General features: G+C 34.8%; 1 protein-coding gene across 1 annotated transcript in view; it reads left to right on the forward strand.

Moving 5' to 3' along the window:
• LOC114046232 (cell division cycle protein 16 homolog) overlaps window positions 1-15950 on the forward strand; it is a 52062-nt gene extending 36112 nt beyond the window's left edge. Inside the window, exons 13-15 of the mRNA XM_027866475.1 lie at window positions 3755-3890; window positions 5012-5102; window positions 14037-15950. Of these exons, the coding sequence (XP_027722276.1) occupies window positions 3755-3890; window positions 5012-5102; window positions 14037-14305 (496 nt within the window). The 3' untranslated portion in view covers window positions 14306-15950. The remainder of the gene's footprint in view (window positions 1-3754; window positions 3891-5011; window positions 5103-14036) is intronic.
• Window positions 15951-20908: the final 4958 nt, after the last annotated feature.

Here is a 20908-nt window from a genome sequence, read left to right on the forward strand (position 1 = left end):
AATCTATATATTAAATACTGCACATTTTGTTGAAAGCTGTCCATCTTTTCTTTGCATTCTTGTAGGTTTTTTTTTTGGTTCTCTGCTGTACACTTTTTACTTTGTTCTTTTTTCCCCTCTCTCCCGCCTACCCACTACCCCAAGGCTACAATTGAGCATTGGATATATTTATATATAGGTATTGATATATGCATACATATACATATATATATATACATGTACATATATATATACATACACACACACAAATATATATGTATACACACACACACAAAAATATATAAACATATATTTTCCCTAAGAGATTAGGACTAGACTAGAGTCCTGATCTTTGTGTTTGTTTGTGCATACTTCTTTTTTCCTAACTCCTCTACTTTACTTGTTCCTATTACTTAACCTACCCCGACTCCAGCAATCCCTTCCTTATCCTCCCATTCCCCTAAATCTAAACCCCTTCTATATCCCCCTTTTAACCTATTCCCACACCCTCCCCTGTAAAGATCCCTCCTTTATCCTCTCCCCTTCCCTATCTCCTTAGAGTTTTCTTTCTAAATTTAGAAGATTTTATACTCTTCTAAGTATATGTGTATTTTCCTCTCTTAAAACCCATTCCCAATGAGAGTAGGTTTTCAGAACTAACAACCCTGCTCCCCCATCTAATTCCTCTGTATTGGTTCTTCCTCTTGTACCTTCTTTGTAAAAGATAATTACTCTTTTAGCTATACTTGAATGGTTCTACATTTTGAAGTCATATCATACTCAGGTCTACCCCAACGTTCCTTATAAGTTACCTAATTACGAGTAACAATCTTAGACATAGGTTTTACATTTTTCATACATAAAAGGTAAACATTCTATCCTTATTTAGTCCCTTGTAGTTGGTCATTGGTATGTACCTTATATTTCTCTTGGCTCTTGTATGTTACATCTTCTATTGAGTTCACGGTTGGTTTTTTTTGTTTTTTTAAACAACGACCTGAAAATCTGACAATTGATCAAATGTCCATTTTTTTTTTTCATTTAGAATTATGCTTAGCTTTGCTGGGTGTGATATTTTCAGCTGGGAGCCCAGTTCTTTTGCTCTTCAGTATATAGTATTCCAAGACTTATGATCTTTTAGTGTCACTACTGCTAGGTGTTGTATGATTCTAATTGTGGCACCACCGTATTTATATAAATTTTTTTTCTTGTTGCTGGTAATATTTTGTCCTTGATCTGGGGATTTTAGAATTTGATTATAATATTCCTGTGAGCTTTCCTCATAGTATCTCTTTCTGGTGATGATTGGTGGATTTTTTCTATTTCTACTTTCCCCTCTTGTTCTAATGCTTCAGGATGGTTTTCTTTAATTATTTCTTGTATTACTGTATCAAGATTCTTTTTTTGATCAGAACTTTCAGGTGGTCCAATTATTATGTTTTCTCTTACTGATCTGTTCTGTAGATCCATTGTTTTTCTTTTTCTTTTTTTTTTTTCTTTTAGGCAGTTGGGGTTAAGTGACTTGCCCAGGGTCACACAGCAAGTAAGTGTCTGAGGCCAGATTTGAACTTCCTGACTCCAGGGCTGGTGCTCTATCCACTGTACCATCTAGCTGCCCCTGTTGTTTTTCTTATGAGATGTTTTACATTCTTTTCTATTTTTTTCATTCTTTATATTTTGTTTTTTCATTTCTTCATCTCTTATAACTTTGCTGGTTTCCCCTTGCCCAATTCTGATTTCAGGGAGTCATTTTCTTGCTTAAGATTCTGGATCTCCTTTTCTAATTGGTTGACTTTCTTTTCATAATCTTGTTTTTCTTATATTATTCTTATTTTTCTTTTTAGTTTTTCCTCAGTCTCTCTCATTTGATTTTTAAGGTACTTTTTAAGTTCTTCAATGAATTCTTTTTGGGCAGGTGACCATTCGACATGACTCTTTGGGGTAGAAGAGGGTTTCTTTGCTTCATTATCCTCCTCTAAAGACGCAACCCAATCTTCTCTGTTCCCATAGTAGTTCTCTGTTGTTGTATTCTTTCTCCTTTGCCTGTGCATTTTTTTTTGTAATAGTTTAGTTTTTATAATCACCTCTAGGCCTGGGGTCTGGGGGGATGGTGCCTCTGGCCTCTAATCCTCTTCAGTTTTCCCTTCTGACCTTGAATGCAAACCAAGACCTCCAGCCTCCTATAAGTGCCCACAGCCATTGGTATCCTGCCCCACTGCTTCTGCACTTAACAGATGTATGTGCTGGTTCCTTCTTGCCTTGGCTGCTCTGCACAGCACAGCTGGATCTGGCATTCCCTGTCAGCAGAGATTCCCTCAATCTTCTCCAGGACAGATGCCCAACTCCCCTCACTGTCCCTGGGGTAAAAGTTCCTGTAGCTGGGGCCAAGGCAACCTCTCAAACCAACTAACCCCAGGGCTTGCTGCTTGCTGTTGAAGCAATCCTAGCCTGGAGGTGTTTACTCTTCACAGGAAGGAAATAGTCCTGGAATTTTTCTTCAGATCTTCTCCAATTGTCCCAAGAGGATCCCTCTTCTGCCCCTACTTTTATTTGTTTTCAGGGATCTAAGTTCGCTCAGAGGTGCTATTTTATCTCTTTTGTGGAGGAAAATCTTGAGAATGTGAAATTTTCTGACCTACTCCACCATCTTCCCCGAATCTTCATCTGTTAATTTCTTTATAAAATGTCTCTTTGAGTCTTTTGAACATTATTCCATTAGGAAAAGTCATATTGGCCTTAGATATATGTGTTAGTTACCTTAAGGATCGTTTATCTGATATGTTTATTTCAATTTTTCCTCAGTTTTTTCTTTCCTTAATTTTAGAGATTGTAGATTTTTGTTATGCAAAAAAAATTTTTTTTTGCCAAAAAGAACTTATTAAATTATTTAAATTGAGTTATCATTAGAGATTTTATTTGTCCATAATTGAGACAAATAATACTCCTTTTTCTTAGAGTTTTTAAAAATAATTTCTAGGGGCAGCTAGGTATGATAGTGGATTGAGCTCCAGCCTTGGAATTAGGAGGACCTGAGTTCACATCTGACCTCAAACACTTGACACTTAACTATTGCGTCACCAAAAAGTAAAATAATAATAATAATTTTTTAAATCCTTTGTTGCTATCCAGTTAAGGGTTTATGGATGGCGTGGGTTGTGGATCTAAACCCTTGTGGGGTTTTTTTTGCTAGTTTTCTAGTGGTTTTTATTGAATAAAAATTCTGTTCCCTAGTAGATTTTAGTATAGAACATTGGAATATAAAGTTGCAGTACCTTTTGGTGTTTTTCCATGGTCAGGCAGCCAACATATGCCAGAAACAGTAGCTGAACCAACATCTTTCTGGTTCAAAAACCTTTTTTTCACTTTACTATGTTGCTAGTACAAATAATAAATAATGCTAGATATAAATAACATACTATAAAGGTTTTAGGATAATGAAAGAATATTTCTTTATATAGTAAGTGATAAATATGTGAAACTCATCTTAACAAGCTGAACAGGCCAAAAATACAAATTTTTTGAGGAAAGCGGTGATAAACTGATATATATATATATATTTAGGTTATATCCCTATGATGTAGTTAAAGGAAATAATCAAACTGTTCAATAAAATATCCATGGTGGCAATGGCAAAGAAAATACTGTTCAGGTTGAGTGAACTGATACCATGTGACATTTCTTCTGGAAATCTGTATTCTTGGAACATAGAAATACAACTTGAGATTTTGGACTTCTTAAAATGTATGCAATATCAACTTATTTTTATTTTTTACAGAAAGTATGAAGAGGCACTAGAGTACCATCGTCAAGCCTTAGTGTTGATTCCCCAGAATGCTTCTACCTATTCTGCCATAGGTTATATACACAGCCTAATGGGCAACTTTGAAAGTGCAGTTGATTATTTTCACACGGTATATCTTTAATTTTTACATTATTAAAATTAAACTACACCCAATTTTTAAAAATCCTTTTTGCTAGGTTCTTTTTTTTTCTTTTTACTATTTTAAAGTTGCAAAATTTAATTCCACAAATATATATTTAAGCACCTTCTATGCACAAGATGTTGTGGGGCATATAGAGATGAATAAGGCATTGTGCATTTGGGTAGCCTACAGTCTGGTAGGGGAAATAAGACTGCACAAAAGTAATCTCAATAGGCTGCGGTAACTGTACAGGGAAGGGGTAAACAGTGCTTTTAGAAATCTAAAAAAGAATTTTAATCAGACTGGGTGGAGTTGGGGGATGATATGTTTGGGAATTAAGGAATCCTTCATGGGGTTTAATATTTGAATTTAACCATGAAGGATGAATTGAATTTCATCGGACAAATTGAGAAAAAGAGTAGAGAATTCCTTCCATACTCTTTTCTTTGCAAGAGAAAATAATTTTATAGGATGTGTAACTCATTAAACTTAGGAACAGTTTTGAGCCTGTGTTTGAGATTTGAGATAGTACTAGGCATATTTAACTGATGATTATTGATTGATTTGCTATTTGTCATAAATTTTTATATTAATGAGTTAATAAATGCAGGCATGTATTAAAAATGCATTTTTCTCTACTGGAACATTTAAACCAGGTTGAAAATTGAATTAACATATCTATATATCTAATAACTTGCAGAGGAGAAGGATTTATGACAAAATGACAAAATTTACATCCAACCATCAGTACTTGATTCCATTTAATTCAGTGAAATTTAAAATGACATGGAAGAAAAATATGAACTTCACCAATAAAATGTGTGGATATTATTTGTATCCATGTGGTATCTTAAAAGGAAACTTAATCAAAACATCCTTTGGTGCTGCTGTCAGATATTTTTATGATTTTATGAAAACAACTAGTATTTTTAGATATTGGTATAATATTTGCTCTTATTGCTTTAATTGGCCATTCTTCATGAACATTTGCTCTGTTCAGGTTACCTTAGGTGAAACTACTTACACAAAATAGAAAAACAAGGCTTTTATAAGTATTTCATAAATATATTTCTCTTTCTCATAGTAAATTCTGACCCCTTTTTTGACAGGCTCTTGGACTTAGGAGAGATGATACATTTTCCGTTACCATGCTTGGGCATTGCATTGAAATGTACATTGGTGATTCTGAAGCTTATATTGGTAAGATGCTAACTTTTCTTATTTTCTTATAGTTCTTAATGCCTTTTTTTTAACTATGTAAAGTGTTTCCTTCTTGTAGATAGTCACTTTTTTTGTTACCTACTTTCCCTTTCTAAGTCTTTCATTTTAATTCAGTACTTCAGTGGCCTGTAATGTTATTAGTAGGTGCTCTTTCTACAGATCACACAACACCTATCTGTAACTTAGGTAATCTTCGTAAATTGCTGTGGCCATAAAATTTAACACCTTAAGAACAACCTAGTAAAGAGTATATCTAAACTTTATGCTTATCTTCTGGTAACATGCATACAGTCAGTCCTTCCCCAGGCCTGTACCTAAAGATTTTCCATCTTGATATAAGACATACCAGAACTGGTACTTCACTGGCATCGTGTTCAGAAAACCTGGCAGGGGTTGTCTTCATCATAATGCGGGATGTCTTCATCACAGTGGGAGCTTCTCTTTCTAAGCATTCTTAATACACACCAGAATACCTTTTTATTTTGCTACAGTGATGCTGTAGGAAATAGTAGTCATCAAATACTTATTCATGTAATGTTTCACCTAATTAAATATTAAAACATTTCTAAAAATGCTTTTTTGGTATTGATACATAAAGTCACTCATGAAGTCACTGTGTAGGTTTCAGTAAAGATATTTATGAACTGAGGTAGAAAATGAGCAGAACTGTCATGATAGTTTGTCTTTAACTCTTGAAAATATTTCAAAATTAGTATCAAAGTTAAACAACTAGAAAGAGAATTATTGTCGTGGACTTATAGTACAGAACTATACCAATTCCGCTTTTATATTAGGGGACTTCAGCATACACATTGATATGACCACAAATGCTCTAACTTCCCAAGTCCTCAGCTCAATTCTCCAGACCTGCTTTTCTATTCCATCTCAGCTATACACGAAAATGATCATACCCTTGAACTTCGTATCCACCGTTCTTCCCCTTCTGTGTTCAGAAGCCAGTTTAGTTATGATGACAGGAAAAGCTAATAATTAGAGCTGTACAAAAATGGTATCGAGTGGCTTGCCTTGAGAAGTGATGGATTCTCCATCTCCTTAGTGCTCTCAAGCAGAAGCTCAGTGATTGCTGAGGTCTTTTCCAATTCTCAAATTCTCTGATTCTACAAATTCCCAAATCCTTTGTGTAATGATAATCTTTTTTTCATTTCAGCCTTTCCTTTGTCGAATGACTCAATCCTGTTATTCCTCCCCCACCAAGACTTCCAGTCAGCTTATCCCTTACTACTTTCCTAGCTCATCCCCGTGCACTATCTCCACTCTTTCCTCCTCAGTCTTGACTGTGTGCACCAGTTCAGCTCCATACTGCCCTCTGTTCTCTGCCCTTGAATCCTACTGCCAAGCACGTTTCACCAGACTTTAGCCATAGATTACATCATCCTTTTTTCACTTCCATTCATATCATTTTAAAAGGAACTGGAGAACCACAAAAATGTTAATTGGGTTCACTCCAAAATTATATTATCAGTCTTACCTGGGTGCTCTCTATGTTGAGGTAATCTTTCCAACTTCTCTAACCAGTTCTCTAGCTAGTGCACCACAGCAGCTGTTCCAAATTTTCTCATTTCTCCTCAAGCCTCCTCTGGCATACCTTTCAGGTGAGGAACTCACCTCATACTTCACTGAAAAACTGACACCATCCTTGAAAATAGATGCTCTCTTTCTCCCTTTCCCCATCCACATCATCTCTTCTGCTCCAATCCCTAAAGAAGTAGTCCTTATCCTTGCCTGTACCAGTTCCTCTCCTTTACCCTTGATTTCATCCCCATCTTCCTCTTCCAGAAGAATATCCCCATTATCATCATCCCTCCCCTCTAATCTTTAATCTCCTTATCTGGGCTCCTTCCCTGTTATACAAATATGCCCTGTCCTTTAAAAAAAAAAATCTTTTCACTTGATCCTATCAGTTCCACTAACTTTCATTTTATATCTCATTATCTTCCCAGCTAAACTCCATGAAAAAGTCATCTGTACATGGTTCCTCCATTTCTTTCCTTCTCACGCTGTTCTAAATGATATTGCAATCTGACTTCTGACCTCACAATACAGCTGAAACTGTTCTTTCCAAAATTATCATTGATCTCTAAATTGCCAAATGAAATAGCTTTTCAACCCTCCTCATCCTCTTTGACGTTTCTGCAGCATTTGACACTCACTCACTGTATACTTTATTATCTCTGGGTTTTCGTAACTCTGTCTCTTAATTCTCATCCTAACTATCTGACTATTCCCTATCAGTGTCTTGCTATATCTTTATCTTTGTTATGCCCCATAACTATGGGTCAACTTAAAGGTTCTATCTTGGACCCTCTTCTTTTTTCTCTCAGAATATTACTTGTTGATGTCTTTGGCTTCCATAAATTCAGGTATTGTTTCTTTGCAGATGATTCCCAGATCTACATATTTAGCCCTAATCTCTCATCTGAATTCTAGTCTCACCTCTCCAGCTTCTCATTAGACATCTCAAACCATATATCTTGTATGAATTTCAAACTCAACATTTCCAAGACAAGACTCATTATTTGTCCCAAACCTTATCCTCTTATTAACTCCCTAATTGCTGTTGGGGGCACCTCCATCCTTCCAGTCATCTAGATTCACAACCTCAGTGTCATCTTGGACTCCTCACTCTAAACCCCATCTATTTAATCTGTTGCCAAATCTTACCATTGAAATTGATAAAGATACAATTATAAAGAGAAGGAAAAGGTTCAGTTATATAAAGAAACCAGTGTTAATTTACAGGGAGCTTACCAACCAACTTGGATTTTATAAAAGATGGAAGATGGATGCAAGGGCAGATAATAGAGGTTGAATACAAAAGCATGGCATTTCAGATGACATCTAAGGGCAACAAAAAAAAGGGGATATGTGTGTGCGTGTGTATATGTACGTTTAACAGGACAACCAAAAAAGGGCCTTTTTAAAACCAGGTTCAAAGAAAGGATAAAAGGTTCATTCTGAGCAGATGGGATGTTCATAATAACAAAGAAGGCCCAGTTACTTATATTTTATTTTTCTTATTTTTCTTCTGTCAACCAACATTTATTCTGCACCTTCTCTATGCCAGGCTGAGTTCTAAATAGCAGAGCCATAAAGAAAGGCAAAAGCCAGTCCTTGCTCTCAAGGAGTTCAGAATCTAATGGGACAGACAGTATGCAAAACCTGTATACAAACAAAATGCATACAGAATAACTTGGGGGTGTCTTAGAGGGAAGACCCTAAGATTAAGGATTGGAAAAGGCATTTTGCAGAAGATGAAGCTTTAGCTGAGACTTGAAGGAAGCCAGGAGATGGAGGTGAGAAAGGAGAGAATTTCAGGCCTTGGGGACAACCAGTGAAAATGCCTGGGGTCAGGAAAACAAAAATAGTTGATAATCACAAGAAAGGTAATAGAATTGGCAAATGTTATTGTTGAACCACTGTGAGTGAGCTTTGAAAGCTTGTGGAGAAGAAGATTCTGCAGGATTGAAGAAGAGGAAGTGTCTTGCTTTCAGAAAAGGAAAGAGAGTGAACTATGTGAATTGCAGGTGATCACTCAGCAGAATTTTAGAATGTATTCTAAAGGGAATGGCTGGTCATATAGAAAAGAATGTGGTGAATTCAGAGAGCCAGCATGGCTTCATGAAGAACAGGTCTTGCAGACTTAACTCATTTCCCTTGTGACAGGGTTACTAGACTGGTAGTTCAGAAGAATATTGTAGTTTACTTGATTTTTGGTAAAGCATTTGACAAAGTCTACATTGTGTGGAAATGCAGGTTAAATAATAAATAGTTAGGATTCAAAATTGGTTGAATGGATAGAACTGAAGAGTACTATTTGATAGTTACTGTCTACTTTGGAAGGTGGACTTTGTCTGATTGGAAGGCAGGTTATAATGTGATGAAACAGTAATGTGTACTTGTCCCTGTGCTGTTTAACATTTTTATCAATGACTTGAGTAAAGAAATAGATAATATACTTAGCAGATAATGCAGATGACACAGAGCTAGAAGGAATAGCTAACAGAGTCAGAATTGAAACTTTAACAGGCTAGAACATTGAGCTGATTCTAAAAAGTTACATGATATGAGGGATAAATATAAAGTTGTAACATCTGAGTTTTAAATTTCCGCTTTGTTGGTATAAAATGGAGGAATTCTGACTAGATAGCAATCTGAAAAAAATCTAGGGGTTTTAGTCAAGATGAATCAATATAATATGTCAGCCAGGAAAAACATATTCAGTCTTAAACTTCATGAAGAAAAGCCAGTCACCTAACACTGAGGCTGTTTAGCCAGACAGAAGGAGTTAGAGGAGGAAAGGAATGAGAAGAAAACATGTTGAAAGTTGTATTCACCTTTTGCAGAGGGGCAAATTTAGATTTGCTATAGTGAAAAACTTCCTAACAATTAGAGCTATCAGATAATGAAATAGTCTGCTTCAGCAGGTAGTATTTTTACATTCACCGCAAGTCTTGGTGAACACTTGGGTAGGATAGATGCTTGTTCAGATACGGATTAGATTAGATGGCTTCTGAGGTCTCTTCTACCTTTGAGATTATGTGACTGTGTGAGACTTTGGAATTTCCACGTAATGCCATAGAGTAGATTTCATCATCTTACAATCAAAGTTGAATTGCTGAACTACTAAAGTGTTTGAAAAGTCACTTTATAATCTCACCTATAAATTGGTCTCATGGCATAGATCTAAAGCCAGTGTTATAAAGATGCTCCAGTTTATATTTACTGAAATGTTTTGTAGTTGTTTCGTATGTCTGTAGTTTTGTCTTCCCTACCCCCGTTAGATCATAGCACCTTCAGTTCAGGGATCATGTTTTACAATTCTTTTGACTGCTTAATGGTATTAGTATTATTAATAATAATAACAACAACTAATATTTCTGAGGCACTTTAAGGTTTGCAAAGTACTTTTAAAATATCTCATTTTATGCTCTCAACGATCCTGGGGCAGGGGCTATTATGATCCCCATTTTACAGATAAAAATACTCAGGTGGATGTAGATTAAATGATTTGACAATAGTTACACAGCTAATGGTATCTGATGCCAAATTTGAACTCGAGTCTTCCTGACTCTAGGTCTAGTGCTATGCATATAAGATGTGTTCAATAAATGGTTGTTGAAATTATTAAACTCTTCAGAAAGCAGATTATATGTGGTCTACTTTCTAAACCAACCTCTCATTCTGTGCTTTTTTATCCTATCCCTTCCTATCATTTTGATAACCTTGTTCCATTTTATTATTCCTTCCCTTTTATGCATCATTTTTATAAAGATATTCTTTTTTATAAACTTGGAAATCACCAACAAAGAGACCTTCAGATATACAAATAAAAACATTGTACGTGAAATCATAAATTTCTGTTATTTACAATTTAACAAGTACATAAATAGAATTTTATAGAACAGTTATATTTTTACAGAACAAATCAGTCAAGCATTTATTTGCTAAGGACACAAAGTCAGACATTTCCAAAAAAGTTTAAAAAAAAAAACACCTCCCTCAAGGAGTTTACATTCTATTAGAGGAACTATCTATATTGATATAAGTAAATATAAAAAGCTATTAAAGCTTTAAACTGTAATGAGCCTTTTGGGATACTCTGTATATACAAAATAAATACAAGTTAATTTCTTAATAATTGTCATTTTATGAGACAGTAAATCCCCTTTTAGGTTTATGTACCATAATTTGTTCAACCACTTTCCAGTTTTTGGGTACTTGGGTTGTTTATAGTGTTTTCTATTAAAAGTAATAACTGTCTAAAAATATTTTTGTACAAGCATCTCTTTTTCATTTTCAGTAGTGTCCTTTCCCAATAACGGAGTCACTGAGAAGCAGTGGGGAGTAGTGTGTAGTCTTTTGGGCAAATCGCTGAACGTCTCAGAACCCAGGCAGCTCTCAGAGGCTCAGAGCCACAGATGAGTTCCTGATTTCCAGGGGAATCACAGAATCGTAGTTCTAGAGCTAGGAGGGACGGCAGAGGTGATTAGGTGATTCTGTTAATTTTAGGAAAACCACCTAACCCACTTTGGTTCTCAGGTTTCCTCATCTGTAGAAAAGTTAAAAGCCTTGTCAGAATTCAGACAGGTAGTGACCAGCAGAGCTGAGATTCACGAATCCAAACCTAAGAACTGGAATCATTGTCTCAAAGATAAAAGTTTTATAACTCTTATTATTTATGATCATTCCATATTGTTTTCCAAAATTGTGCCATTTCACAGCTCTGTAAGCAGGGTAATTCAGTACTGCAGCTGTCTTTTCACAAGTCCACCAACACTGAATTGCCATTTTAAATTATTTTTGCCAACTTAATGGTTGGCATTGCTCTAATTATTAAAAAGCTTGAATACTTCCTCTTATGATAATTGATAATTTGTGTTCTTTTAAAAACTACTTGTTCGTATCCTTTGACCAAATATTGGAGGGGAATAAAGATTACTTTTGAGTCTGTCAGTTACAAATAGATTTTGAATATAAAATTTTAACCAGAAGTATTTATCACAAATATTTTCCCTCATGGTAGCTAGGTGGCGCAGTAGATAGAGCACCAGCACTGGAGTCAGGAGGACCTGAGTTCAAATGTAGCCTCAGATACTTGACACTTACTAGCAGTGTGACCCTGGGCAAGTCACTTAACCCTAATTGCCTCCCAAAAACAAACAAGTATTTTCCCTCAATCTTTTTCTTTCTTTCTTTCCTTTTCTTTTTTTTTGGATGCATTACTTGAATAAAAGCTATTTTTATGTAATCAAGTTTATCTATTTTTTTTTCTTTTAGGCAATTGGGGTTAAGTGACTTGCCCAGGGTCACACAGCTAGTAAGTGTCAAGTGTTTGGTCTGAGTCCGGATTTGAACTCAGGCCCTCCTGACTTCAGGGCCAGTGCTCTATCCACTGTATCTATTTCTAATTTCTTACATTTGCTGAACAGTTCAGAATTTTCCAACGCCAGACAATTTTAATAGATATGGAAAAAAACGAGAAGATAATGGAATACCGTATGTTTTCTTAAGCTACTAATGCTTAAATTGCACTAAGACTTCTTGGAACATCTTATATAAATCAGTCCTGTATGTGGAATTTGTTAATGTGAGACATGGCTCCAGTCCCATTTTTTAAAATCATAGTTTCATCATAGTTTTTCATCAGTTTTTCCCATGACTTTTGTTATTAATTAATTCATCCTCTATTTTTTTAGTTTTACATTTATCCAACACTAGTCTACTGTGTATCTTTGGTTCTAGTGCTGAATTATTTTGTTCCATTAAGCTTATTTCTTTTATCTAATACATGACAATTTTAGTCTTTACAGATATATAATTTGAGATCTGGTCATCTGGACAATTTTTTTTCTTTTCCTTTTTTTTTTTTTTAACAATTTCACTCAGTATTTTTGATAGTCTGTTCTATGTATTTAATTGTTGTTTTATCTGATTCTAAGATGTGTAGCCCATTGGGATTTTAATTGGTATTACTTTAAAGCTATAAATTAATTTAACTATGATGGCTATGTTTACTTTGTTGACTCCATTTAGCCATGTACATTTTTAATGCCTCTGCAGTTATTTAATTCTTTATTTCTGTACAGTTGTTTTATAATTTTCCTTCTAAAGTTCTTGTGTAAGTCTTGATAGATTAATACTTAGATATTTGATATGTATTTTGTCATTATTGTAAATGGCATCTGTTTTTAAAAAAGTTTTTTTTTAGCATTTCTATCACTTCTCAGTGATTTTCCTCCTTCCCAGTTAAAATTCTTCCTTATAATAATAAAAAAAAAATTATTAATCTAAACAAATCAACAGATTGGCCATGTCTAAAAGTATATGTTTTGAGGGGCAGGTAGGTGGCGCAGTGGATAGAGCTCTGACCTTAGAGTCAGGACGACCTGAGTTCAAATGTAGCCTCAGATACTTGACACTTACTAGCTGTGTGACCCTGGGCACGTCACTTAACCCCGATTTCCTCCTCAAAAAGCAAAAAACAAAACATAAAAGTGTGTGTTTTGCTCTATTCCTGCAGTCTTCTACCTCTCTGCCAAAAGGAGGGAGACACGCTTTATTATCTTTCTTCCAAAATAAGATTGTTCATTGCATTGATCAGAGTTCTTTCTGTATTCTTCTCCTTCTAGTTGGTCATTGTACATATTGTTTTGGTTCTGTTTACTTTGTTCTTCATTCATACAGATCATCTCAAGTTTTTCCAGATTCTTATTCATTACTTCATGTGGAACAATAATATTGTATTTTACAAGTACAATTAGCTTATTACCCAATCAGTGGAGATTTACTTTGCTTTCACTTCTCTGCTGTCACAAAAAGAATTGCTATAAATATTTCTGTATACTTGGGATCTTTTCCTCTGCTTTTGATGTTGGAGACAGGAATCTCTCCCATTTCTTCTTATTTTAAATAGCACCAGCCTTGAAGTTAGGAAGACCTGGGTTCAGGTCTCACCACTGACACATAATGACTGCGTGACTCTTGAAAATCACCTAACCCCTTAGTGTTCTAAACCAGTAGTGTCAAACTCAAATAAAAGTGGATCCCGGTGGGCTGTATACTAACTTAGAAAACCACAGATTAGCATTATCTATATTTTATTATATTTTTAGTTTATTATACATTTCCCAGTTACATTTTTTTTTCCCAGTTATAATCTGGTTCAGACTGCACCCAGGAATTTTGTGGGCTGCAAAATTTGACACATGTGCTTTAAGCAGCTCTCTAAGACTAGAAGTTGCAGAGTAGGTGCCAATGTGCATTATTAGAGGAAGTTTTTTTATCCAGGAGTTCCCAGCCCTAATGAAATCATAAGCCCAGTCTTCTGTCCCTACAAATGAAAGATCTAGACATTGTGGTAATAATCACTTGAATTTTTTCTTTGTTTTTTAGGTACAGAGATAAAAGACAAATTGAGGTGTTATGACTTTGATGTACATACAATGAAGACACTGAAAAACATCATTTCACCTCCATGGGATTTCAGGGAATTTGATATAGAAAGACAGACTCTGGAAGAAACTGGGCTTATACCATTAGAAACGTCACATCATTCAAGGAAGAACACAGATTCTAGGCCTCCATTGGAAGAAACCTTTGAAATTGAAATGAATGAAAGTGACATGATGTTAGAAACATCCATGTCAGACCATAGTACATGATTCAGAGCCTTGGTCAAAATTTCATTTTGTCCTGATATGTTAGTATTTTGTCACATCCTTGTCATGTTTGAAGAATTTGCTATTTTTTTATATGAATCCAAACTACATCTCTACATCTAGCAGCGGAGAACTTATGCCTGCCTTAAAAGACTGGATAGCACACCTTCACAACAGATGGTTTTCCAATTTTACTGATTCTAAAAAAAGTTACACATTATGGAATAAAGAAGGTAAACCATCTTATGTTTTTTAAACTGTAATGAGACCCTTTGACTGCTATTAAAACTGTGATAAATACTAAGAAATTAATATGAAATTGTTTACAGTACATATCAAAATTAATTTAAAACAGCTAAAGGTTATTATAGTATTAAGGCTACCAGACTTATAGCCTATCAGTGAAGCACATTTTGTCATTTTAAAAAAAGCCAAAAGAATTATAGGGAATCTTAGTGTAAAATTAGCATTTTGTTCTTTAAAATAAATAACTTCGAAGTAATCCATTGATCTTTTTAACTTCTGTGTTTTAGTATATGGGAGGCATGTGTTTGATTTCATCTCATTTTTGTATATTAAACTGATGACCAAGTTTTTAAACTGTGTTAAATGTTAGGTTCTCTTGTTCTATTTTGGGCAATTAATTTTAGCATCTTTAGTACTTATGTAATTTTAAGATTGTGTGAAAGAGGATCTGGCAATTATTTTTAATGGTACATAATTTTAATGTTATGAACAGATGACATCTAATTATATTATCTGAAACTGATTTATAAAGTATAGAGAAGCTTTCTCCTGGTATATAGCAAAAAGAAGTCTCCTAATACTATATTGAGTTAAAATGTATAGTATGACTTATTTTGAAACTGAAACTGTGATCTTTTTTTTATTTTGTAGTTTAGTCACTTTAATTAGCAAGAATCACTCTACTGTGAACTCACTGAAAAGATTTGTAATTTGTTTTGTCAGGGAACCAAAAAGAGACTGCAGTGCTTCAAATGTTAAACTTTACATATTACCCCTTCAGTAGTTCAAATACCATTGTGTATATTTAGCAAGTATTTTTTATTTCCCTTGTTCCTTTTTGACTCTGGGATGGGTTTGATTTTTTTTTAAACTTAGTCATGTCCATTTCCACTTATGAAAAGATTATAGACACAGATATATTGCCTGCTTGATGGTATTTCTAAGTCCACTGCCAGTTTTTTTTTTTTAATTTCTACACTGTAATAACCTGTAAGCTTATAATGAATGTTAGTATACTACATTGAGACAGCTGTTTTGGCTACCACCACATCTATTCAAATTCTCTCCCCGTTTCAGCCACCTGCCACCTGTGTTATCTTGGACAAATGATTTAACATCTTTGGGCCTCAAGTATCCTCAAATTTAAAATGAGGTGATTAGACTTGGATGGCCTAGGCTCCCTTCCAAATCTAAATCTGTGATCCCATGACCCTACAGAACCAAGAATAGTTTTGAGAAATCTTGTAAAATGACAGTTGGTGAGCTAGAACTTGTTAGAAGGGACATAAAGAACTACGTACAGAAGGGTAATAGTAATGTTGTCGCCTGGCTGGATTTTGAAGCCCCAAAAGTGGTACCATATTCTTTGAGTTTGACTTGACCCTTACAAAGCTTCTCTGCTTTGCTTTTGCAAAAACTTCCTTTAAGGAAATAGCTCTTGTTCTTAATATTTATAAAGATGAGGGTGGGTGGGTGTGTGGGTGTGTGGTTTGTTGGGGGGTGGGAAGGTGGGGAGAGGCCTGAGAAGGGAAGGGTAAAGGATGTGTAGTCTAGAATGATTTCACTAGTGTAATAACCACACTAACAAACTAACATAAGAACTTCCAGTGTGGAGCTTCCCTCTACTATTTTCCCTTGGCAACTAACTTATCTGTAACTTATAGTTTAAGAATTACCAACATCACTTATTTTAGAAGATTTTAAAATTACCGTCCTTTTTTTTCCAGTTCTATTCAGCAAATTTTATTTTGGTTAAATGTCCTCAGCTAATTTTCAGAATTTGTAAGATTTTTTAAAAGATATACTGATTGCACAGCTTCTTTCTCTGATCTAGATTAACATCTCCAAAAGAATTCCCTTCCAAATTTACTTTTACTTTAAAGAGATATGTTTTCACTGGCTTAGTTTGAAACTCCCACTCATTTCAAAATAAGTAAATTTTTCATCAGAAAATTTAAATTTCTTTTTAAAAAAATTCAGAGGTGGTATAGTAGAATAGATAGACTACAGTAGGTAGAGTTGGGACATTTTGGTTTCAAGTACTTCTGACATGTGAACTGAGGCAAACTGTTTAATTTCTCAGGGCCATCAACAACTCTCTAAAGCAGGAGTTCTTAACTGTGGACTTTAGGTTAAGGATTCAGACCTGTGGATAGATTTCAGAGGGTCCATGAACTTGGATAGAGGAAAAAAATTACTTATTTTCCCTAACTTAAAATGAAGAACAGCATTTCTTTCAGTTATTTAAAAACATTTTTCTGAAAAAGGATCCATGGACTTCACCAAACTGCTAAAGGAGTCCATAACACAAAAAAGTTAAGAACCCACACTCAACAGGCCATAAATTAATTACACAGGAGTTGTCAAGCTGTATCAGTGGAGGGAATTTCCAAACTAGATGTTTTTCACACCAATGAAATCACAGAACTGAACCATCCCCTTCCATCCCCCAAAAAGTTAGGGCTTGCATTTTCCCATTAATATCCCATACATCTACACAGATTTGTTTCTGAATTATTAAACTATGTCATATAAAGAACATAGTTTTGTGCATTTGTTAGACTATATGCATTAAAGTTTACCAATGGTGGACATTTGATTTTAAGTCAGGGAGAATAATAGCCTATTAATATGATTGCTAGATTACATAGATATTCCAAGTTAATATCTTCACTCAAAGCTATACATTTTGATGCTCTAAAAATGTACCAATATCCCTTATTGTAATATTTTTGTGATTTCACCAGTGCGTACACTCCCTATCTTAGATCATATCTTAGTAGGTGTTATGAAGTGCTATGGCCAAAAATAATCATCATCTGTGTAACATCCTATGATGCCCATCTAGTCAGTGAGGTTCCATTATAGCCCTACTTTCACTTTCAAGCAACCTCATGGTTTGGTCCTCAAGTAATAGTTCTTGGCTAATCAAGGTCTTGAAGTCTTTCTGGCTTGGTAGGCCTTTGCAGAGTTAGTCTACTGGTATATCCTTTGAGAGCTCAAGGTCACCTTTGTATAACAATGAAGCTCTAGAATAGAACTCTAAACATTATTGTTGAATGTGCAACACTGTCTACTGTTTTCTTTTTTTAATCCGTACTACCTTTCTTCATATATCTAGAAATAAATATGATACTAGAGGACCTATCTGTGATAACACCAAAAAATCCCTAAGTCCACAAAAGCTTCATTCAGTATGTATACCTTGTACATATTATATCCTTAGTATTTGTTGAATTAATTTGAATTCTTTGGTATAAATCCCATCAAAGTTTTGTGAATGATTTTTTTTTCTAATTTAAGGAATTGCCAAGTCATTGTTTTGATTTCCAAAACTGGCAATGCTAAACTTGAATAGTTCTGGGAATTTTCCTCTTTGTGTACCAAAAAAATCTAAAAACAAAAACCTAATTTCCATATACCCAGGACTTAAATTGAAACAACTGCAGTCTACCAGATTAAAAACCAGTAATTTAATAGAAAAAAAGGGGAATGTGTTGCTCATGTAAAATAAATTCTGTATTTTCCAGCTCTTTACCAACCCTAAAAAAAGGAGCTGCACTCCACTTTTTGGTAGAAAAAGGTCATCAGGTAATAAGATGTTCCACAAAAATAAATTCTGCAAATAAAAGAAGCTTACCCCTTTAAATGCTAAAACTTTTTTTTAAATTTTAACTATTTTCAACCAAAAAATCTGCTCAATACATTAGTATCTGCTATGTGTACGGCATGGTGCTAGTGGCTGAGATATAAAAATGGAAAACTACATAATCCCTGCTTCCACTGAGGTTATTATGGTTTAATAGGGTAAGCATGGGGGTTGCAATATAAGTATGATCTAAGGTAGAGCTTAATGGGGCAAAGAAAAAGTACAGAGTGTTCCCAGGGAAATTCAAGGAGGCTCAGGTTAATTTCAACTTTGGGAGAGGAATCAGTGAAGGTTTCATGGCAAAAGTGGCACCTTGAGCTAAGCCTAGAATGAAGAAAAGAATTTTAATAGATGATGATGGTGATACCTAGCACTTACATAGATGGAAGTGAAGGAGTCTTTCTAAAATGTATTATGTTCTTTTTAGCTAGCTTAATGAATGGAACATTATTAAACCTTTTCTTTAATAACTAGGGCCATCATCATAAACATAGAGTAGTGCTTTTATGGGCATTTATAGTGTTTAGAGCCATTTTACTCTCTTCCTATGGTCCTAGTCTGTCACGGGTTTTTTTTTTTAAAGATTTTGTTTCTACCCTTCCTTGTCCTCAGGCTGTTGTTTCTTGTTATTTTGCTTGCCTCCAGGTCTCTGGCCTAGCCCCTTATAAGCAGTTGTAGAGTAATCATATAATCAAATCTGGGATCATAGAAGGGACTTTAGAAGTCATCTAATTCAACTTACCTCTTTTTAAAGATGATAAAACTAGGTGGGGAGGTGGGGTGGAGAAGGGGGATGGAGTTGTCAGGGAATAGATAGTTGGGGGAAGCTGCTTGTTAGCATTGTTTCTAAAGCAAGATTTATAAATGAGCTTGTAGTGAAAGCTCCTTACTGATGAGTAATGTACATAAATGTTAATGTATGCGGGCTTTATAACTTTTGTGTTGGCTATTATTCTTGGCTGTATTTTGGATAGTTGAGGTTCCTAGATGAATGACCACCTGACCAAATGAAGTGCTGCCTTAAGGGGACAAAAAGTTTCCAGAAGTTGGTTCAAGCTTGTTATATTTCTTATCAATTAACAATTAATGTCAATGCTTATAATTTCAGATAGTAAGTGAATAATTAAGAAAAGCAAACAGGGTAATTTCTAATTTCATTAATTTTTATTTCCATAGTTGCTTATTTTCCTAACAGTTCAGATAGATGCATATTTTTGCTAGAAATTTATCCTAAAAGAATGTTAAAAATTAGAGCAACTGCCTAATTTTCTTAAGAAAAAAATAGAGGAAAATTTTTATGGTCACAGAAGCTGTTGCTGTTGAAATGGATAACATCTGCCAGTTATATGTCTGGTAGAAAGCAAGAGCTTTTCTTTGGATAAGCATTTCTTTCTTGAGAACTTCCTTGGACAGAAATTAAAGACTGGGGTACAATGCATCCCAAGATGAAGTCATCCACATCTACAGTTGACACTTGGTCAGGAGTTAATATAACTTTGTTTTGGTCATGGAAACTTTAAGATGTCAATATCAAGAAACATCTGACAGAACCAATTTAATTTCTGAAAAAGGTCACCTTTCCTCCTTTAGGCTCTTTTCATTAAGGAAGATTAATGCAGGTGTTCCTTAATTGCCTCTTTTAAAAATAATTCATTAAGGGCAGCTAGGTGGCACAGTGGGTAGAGCCCCGGCCCTGAAGTCAGGAGGACCTGAGTTCAAATCCGGCCTCAGACCAAACACTTGACACTTACTAGCTGTGTGACCCTGGGCAAGTCACTTAACCCCAACTGCCTAAAAAAATAAAATAAAAATAATTCATTAAAATAGATTTTAAATGGAAAGAAATGATGATATCACAGGCATATTCAAATCATATTTTAAGATTAGGGAAGAAGAGTTTGGTCTGTGAGGTCTTAAAAGAGTAAATTGTTTCATTTAACACCATTAATAGAAAAAAAAATAGCAGTAAAAGGCAATGTGGTAAATGGAGAAGAAAAGGCACTGGACAAAGTTTAAAGACCTGAGCTGAAACCTCTTCTATGACATTCGAATAATCACTTAACCTCCACAAGTACTCCATTGTAAAATGGGGATGATGACAACTCATCATAAAGGGTTTTGGGAAAGCACTTTATAAGCCATGAATCACAGCACAAACATGAGTTGCCATAACCAGGCTCTTATGTTTGTTGGGAATTGAGATTATGAAGATAAAATTAATTCTTTTGCCTTCCCAGCCATTGTGATTTCTCCACCACATTATCTGACAGGACTTTGAGGATCAAAAGTTCCTTGTCAAGAAGCAAAAACAAAATTTTCTCATTCCTTTACTGGATTTGTATGAAAACTGACAGATTAAATGTAACTTACAGAGAAGAGAGTAGAGAAAGGTGTAAACTAGGCTTAAGAATAGCTGGTTTGACAACATCAATAAGCACTTAATATATGCTAAGCACTGTACTTGGTTTCTAGAAATAAAGACAAAAGCATTACCTGACCTCAAGGAGTTTAAATTAAGTTAGAGGAAACAACATGTGTATATATAGAGAAGTATGTGCAAAGGAAATACAGATTAATTTTAAGGTTAAGGTACCAGCACCAAGAAAGGCCTTCTGTCTTAATTGAGCTTTAAGGGAAATTAAGGATTTTAAGAAGGGAGTTCATTCCTAACATGAGAAACAGCCTATACAAAGTTGTGGAGGCAGGAAAAG

Source organism: Vombatus ursinus, unplaced genomic scaffold (assembly GCF_900497805.2).
Source record: "Vombatus ursinus unplaced genomic scaffold, bare-nosed wombat genome assembly UNPS02014781.1, whole genome shotgun sequence".
NCBI classification, from domain to species: domain Eukaryota; kingdom Metazoa; phylum Chordata; class Mammalia; order Diprotodontia; family Vombatidae; genus Vombatus; species Vombatus ursinus.